The sequence below is a fragment of the Balaenoptera musculus genome, chromosome 6 (assembly GCF_009873245.2).
Source record: "Balaenoptera musculus isolate JJ_BM4_2016_0621 chromosome 6, mBalMus1.pri.v3, whole genome shotgun sequence".
NCBI lineage: Eukaryota > Metazoa > Chordata > Mammalia > Artiodactyla > Balaenopteridae > Balaenoptera > Balaenoptera musculus.
This window is the reverse complement of record NC_045790.1, coordinates 111,929,850-111,935,849: the sequence shown is the minus strand read 5'-3', so window position 1 is coordinate 111,935,849 and position 6,000 is coordinate 111,929,850. Positions and strand designations below refer to the sequence as shown.

The 6,000-nt window shown below is 43.6% G+C and overlaps 1 protein-coding gene across 2 annotated transcripts in view; it reads left to right on the top strand.

Annotated features, from left to right (window-relative positions):
* The first annotated feature begins 4,245 nt into the window (after positions 1-4,245).
* Positions 4,246-6,000, top strand: part of MED27 (mediator complex subunit 27) — a 201,810-nt gene continuing 200,055 nt past the window's right edge. Inside the window, exon 1 of one of the 2 annotated variants that reach the window (XM_036856692.1) lies at positions 4,246-4,501. In XM_036856692.1, the coding sequence (XP_036712587.1) occupies positions 4,299-4,501 (203 nt within the window). In that variant the 5' untranslated portion in view covers positions 4,246-4,298. The remainder of the gene's footprint in view (positions 4,502-6,000) is intronic. The other variant, XM_036856693.1, reaches the window with a different exon arrangement.

The window sequence follows — 6,000 nt, the reverse complement described above, 5'->3', positions numbered from 1 at the left end:
TCTGTCCATTCCTTTCCATAATGAAAAGTTTTTTGTTGACATGATGAAAGACTCCTTACTAGGTTCAAGGGAAATGTATATTTCCACTGATCAATTTCTGAGTTTCCCAGAAGAGCAGAGACCAAGAGAAATCCTGAAAACTAATGACGGTGGGAGCAGAGCGTATTTGTACTTTATTGCGCCAATCAGAGTCTAAACCACTGAATCAGAGAATGAGACAAAGGAAAATCTAATTGTCTGTATGTGTGTGTGTCGGGGTGGGTGGCAGGAGGAAGGGTGAGCAGGAGGGAGAGATGGTATCTGAGTATACGAAGAGATGAAATAATTCGGAGAGAGGATCTAAGAAGCAAATATAATATATTGGGTTAACTCACTGCTTTCACAGAGTGAACATCTATTGTGCCCAAGGCATTGGAGACCTGATGGTTACAAGTTAGCTGCCAGCCATCTTCCCGTGGTGTTTGCCTTAGAGCATGATTCTAACCAGAGGTTCATGCTTGGGCTTTAGTGGGAGCTGTGAACCCCCTGAAATTGTATGCAAAACTTCATGTTTATAGATACACATGGGTGTGGGCAGAAATAGACTGGTACAGTTCCCACCCCCCAACCCCAGGGACAAAATATACAGCAGGAATCACATTCTCTAAGCCTTCAGGTGAGTAAAAACATGATAATGGAGTTAGCCTTCTCTACTCTTCCCCTAGAAAGAATGAATGAACTGAAGCCACAACCAAAACAAGCCAACAGACACGGATATTTTACTTTTGAAAAGTTAGAAAATATTTTCTACAGAAATCGCAAAAAAATAAAAGCAACCCCCCTGCACTACAAAGGAGATAAAAAAAGGCCATTAAAAATAGTGCATTATAGGACACAGTTTACTGACAAGCTCTTGGCAACAAGGTTGTGTCATTAGAGATAATTTGAATAGATCTCTTGCTAATCCTTTCTTGATTCTGTGCAAAGAATCTTCAAGTGGGGGATGGGAGCACATGTCACAGCCCCATCAGAAACTTTCTCAGCACATCCTCCTAACAGTTATGATCTTCTGAGTGATTATTCTATGTCGAACAAAATTTCAAAAGCTTTGCCTGCAAGGTGTTATAAACCCCACAGCTACTTTATAAACAAAGGTATTATTACTAGACCTATTTTACAGATGGGAAAACTGAGGCTCAGTGAGGCTCAGTGACTTGTTTAAAATTCCACACCTAGAAGTTTCCTGCTATCTCTACCCTTTCTCCTTAGGAAACACTATAAATGGCCACACTAGAAAAGTGAGGTATATGTCAGAAAATGAAAGCAACTCTATAAACCCAAGACAATAAAACACCTTTCTTTCTTATGGGACTACTAATTCATTTAAATGGTATTTAAATTTAAATACTCATGGAGAGCAACATCAGAGCCCAGTTTTTGAGCAGAATTTATTTTTAGTGTTCCAGAAATAGAGAACTTTAATTGAGGGGGTGTGAGGAGAGTGAGGTTGGAGAAGAGTGGCGGAATGATTAAGGAAGCGGGCTTGAGATAAACTACAGAATTTCAAAATTCTGGTCTGCACAGCCTGGTAGAACTGAAGGCTTTTCTTGCCACCTAGATCGTGTGTACACCTTCCATGCCCCTTATCGCTGGCCATTGAAAACAAAGTATTTTGATACAATTTCACACTTAACAATTGCAAGAATAGTGCAAATAATTTCTGTATACTCCTCATCCAGTTTCCACAACTGTTAGTATTTTACCACATTTGCTTTATCCTTCTCTCTCTAAATAAACATATCCATACTATTTTCTTTTTTATGCAGACATAACAATGCTCCTTTATGCCCTTCAGGGTATATTTCCCCCCAAACAAGGATATCCTCTTCCATAACCACAATACGATGAACAAAATCATGACATCATCACCTATAAAATACTATGAACTAATTTACAAAACTTATTCAGATTTCACCAATTGTCTCAATCGGGTCAGCAAAAGAAAATCCCAGATCATGGGATGCATTCTTCAGTCTCCTTTAATTTGGAACTGCTCCTTCGTCCTTCTTGGTCTTTCGTGACACAAGTGTTTTGTGAGAAAGTATAGGTCAATAGTTATTTTGTCTAACGTCTTTGAGCTTGTCAGATGTCAGTTTTTTTGTTTTTTTTTTTTTTAGAGACAAGCACAAATTTATTTGACCATGTTTTAGAGGCGTTAACTCAGAGAGCTGACCATGCCAATTCATTATTCTGGAGAATATCTAACAGATTACACTCTTGGCTTCTCAAGGAAACATGGAAGCCATTCACTCGGTTGTTAAGCTCTTTCACTCATCTGTGATTTTTTTTTTTAACATCTTTATTGGAGTATAATTGCTTTACAATGTTGTGTTGGTTTCTGCTGTATAACAAAGTGAATCAGCTATATATGTATACATATATCCCCATATCCCCTCCCTCTTACGCCTGTCTCCCGCCCTCCCTATCCCACACCTCTAGGTGGTCACAAAGCACTAAGCTGATCTCCCTGTGCTATGCAGCTGTTTCCCCCTAGCTATCTATTTTACGTTTGGTAGTGTATATATGTCAATGCTACTCTCTCACTTCGTCCCAGCTTACCCTTCCCCTTCCCTGTGTCCTCAAGTCCATTCTCTACATCTGCATCTTTATTCCTGCCCTGCCCCTAGGTTCATCAGAACCATTTTTTTTTATATTCCATATATATGTGTTGGCATACAGTATTTGTTTTTCTCTTTCAGATGTCAGTTATTTTGTCCAATGTCTTTGAGTTTGTCAGATGTCCTGATGAGACTCAGGTTTTGCATTTTTGGCAGGAATATCACAGAAGTCATGTTGTGCTCTCCTCAGTGGATCATATCAGGGGGTGGTTTGTCCTACACTGGTGACGTTGACCTTGATCTCTTGTAAGGGTAGTGTCAGCCAGGTTTCTCCACTATTAAGTCACTATTACCTATTACCTTTACATTACTGAATTAAATTCTTTCATGGTAAAATATACATAACATAAAATTACCATTTTAACCATTTTAAGTGTTCAGTTCTGTAGCATTAAGTGCATTCACACTGCTGTGCTACCGTCACCACCATCCATGGAACTTTTTCATCCTCCCCAATTGAAACTCTGTTCCCTTTAAACACTGATTCCCCATCCCCACTCCCATAGCGCCTGGCACCCACCATTCTACTCTCTGTTTCTATGAATTTGACTCTTCTAGGTACCTCACATAAGTGAAATCATACAGTATTTATCCTTTTCTGTCTGACTTATTTCACTTAGTATAATGTCTTTAAGGTTCACACACGTTGTAGCATGTGTCAGAATTTCCTTCCTTGTTTTTTAAAAATATTTATTTATTTGGCTGTGCTGGATCTTCGCTGCGGCACGTGGGATCTTTAGTTGTGGCATGCGGGATCTAGTTCCCTGACCAGGGATCAAACCCTGGAGCCCGGCATTAGGAGTGCCGACGGAGTCAACTGCTGGACCACCAGGGAAGTCCCAGAATTTCCTTCCTTTTTAAGGGTGAATAACTATTCCCTTGTATGTATATGTTGCATGTTGTTTATGAATTCATCCCATGATGGACATTTGGGTTGCTTCCACATTGTGGCTCTTGTAGATAATGCTGCTATGAACGTGGGTGTACAAATATCTGTTCCAGACCCTGCTTTTCCTTCTTTTAAGTATGTAACCGGAACTGAAATTGCTGGATCATTATTTTTCCCTTCTTAATTAGCAAGTTTCTTGTGGAATGATACGTTGAAACTATGTAACTATGCTATTACTTCTCACACTCACCCACTAGCATCCTTCAATTCCTATCTGAATCAGTTATTAATCTAACGGTTGCCAAATGGTAATTTTCTTTCCTTCGTTCCTTCTACATGTATTAGTTGGCATTTTACTGTAGGGAAGAAATTTCCCTTCTCCCCTATTGATTTACGAATTTGGAAGCATTTTATTCAACCCTTTACACCACGGACACCTTAACGCTCTGAGCAATTCTTTTCCATGGGACTCCCCAGAGTGCAAGTTTGGGGAAGTGAGGGAATTTTCTGTATTCCTTGTCACCATTAGGAAAGCCGAGCGTGCAGCCCGACTTCCCCAGATCCAGGGGATCACTTTCCTGCCCACGCATGTTTAAAGTGGAAACCCTCTCTGGGACAGGGCTCTGAGGAATCGCCTGGGCCGCCCCGCCCCGCGAGAACTACATTTCCCAGAGTCCTCCGAGGGCTTGCGTCATCAGCGAGCGCGGCTTTTTGCTCGCTGGTTTTGGAGGGCCCGCTGTGGCGGCGGCAACATGGCGGACGTGTTAAGTGTCGGCGTGAACCTGGAAGCCTTTGCCCAGGCCATCAGTGCCATCCAGGCGCTGCGCTCCAGCGTGAGCAGGGTGTTCGACTGCCTGAAGGATGGCATGCGGAACAAGGAGACGCTGGAGGGCCGGGAGAAGGCCTTCATTGCGCACTTCCAGGACAACTTGCATTCGGTCAACCGGGACCTCAAGTAGGTACCGGCTGAAGGGGCCGGGGACCTCCCACCCTGTCCCGACCCCGCGCGAGTCTCCTTAGTCAGGGGCTGCTGTCCATTTTCCTTGCTCTCTTGCTCCCCCTCCCTCCTCTCCAAGCCTCTACCTGCCCCTCAGGGCCACCTCGTTCTCCACCCCCGCTTTCTCGTCTCCCTTCTCTTGGCCTCCAGGTCCTGGCTGTCTCCCGCCGCCCTGGACCTCCTCAGTGGTCCTTCCATTTCTCACTGGGGGACGTGCTCTTCCCAGGAACTTCCACTCCTCATCTCAGCTCGGCAGGGTTCTCACCTGTGGGCCCTCTGGGCCCCACCATGTCTGATAAAATAGTACCAAACAGGACCTGCTCAGCGCTGCCCCAAAGCCAAGTGCACTCCATCTGACTGGCCCCAGGTTTTCGTCCCTGAACCTGGAATTCATCAGTTCCACTCTAACCCACCCCCAAACACGACAAAATAGGCTTTGATCTTTCTTCCCCTACCCCTTCCGAAACCACCTGATAGTACTTTCACTCCCATTCTCACTGGTCCTGTTAAGTTTCTGCCTCTAGAGAGACCTAATCTCGGCCTTAACCAGCTTAATCACTTCTGCTTACACCTCCTCCCGCCCCCCAACAAATATTAATTTGTGGTCTTTTAGGGTTAAGGATTGTATATTTCTTTCTTACAAGTCACCTTCTACTTTATAAGTGAAATTAAGTGAGAGGATGTTTGTAAAATGCCTGGCACATAGTAGGCACTTTTTAATTGGTTAGGTCCTGGACTTGACTTCCCCTGCTTATGAGAGTCAGTCCTTTCCAGGAGGGTTAGAATTGCAGGATTTTTTGCCTTTTACCTCTCAGAACTGACCTTATCAGGGGAAGGCATTGGGTGAGCTAGTCATCCTATAATTTCTGGAGTGGCTGGGTTTTTTTTTTTTTTTTCCTTCTCAACTTGGTCTGCTTAGTAACCAGATGGAAGGAGGAGGTAGGATGGAAGAGGAGGTGGTGACCAAATGATGGGAGCCTCTTTTTATTTATTTATTTATTTTCCTCTAAGTAGTTGCCATTCTTGTTTTGGGGGAAAGCCAGGAAATCACACACCCCTCCTCAACTCCCACACCCACTTGCTGTTCTCTGGCGCAGTGCCAGTTGATACTTTGCCTGCTTGAGGGGATGCGCTGGTGGTTCTTTCCTCTCTTCCGTCTCCTCTTTGATTGGCTTCCCTTGGTAATATACAGGATGTTGTAACCCTTCACCATTGTAGAAAGTTTAAGAATGTTGACATCACCCCTTTGCCTTCTTAAATCTTTAGACAGCCGTACCAAGAAGAAGGTGGCTGAAGATTCCAGAATGAACGTGGCATGAGAAGCTGTTCCTACAAAGCCTTTGTTGACACTTTGAGACTGGCCCCTCAGACTGGTGTGCTTCTGGAATGTGCTTTTGCTGTTGGCTCCCTTTCCCAAGCTGCTCTAGAGGTTTTTTTTTTGCTAGACTGAAGCATGT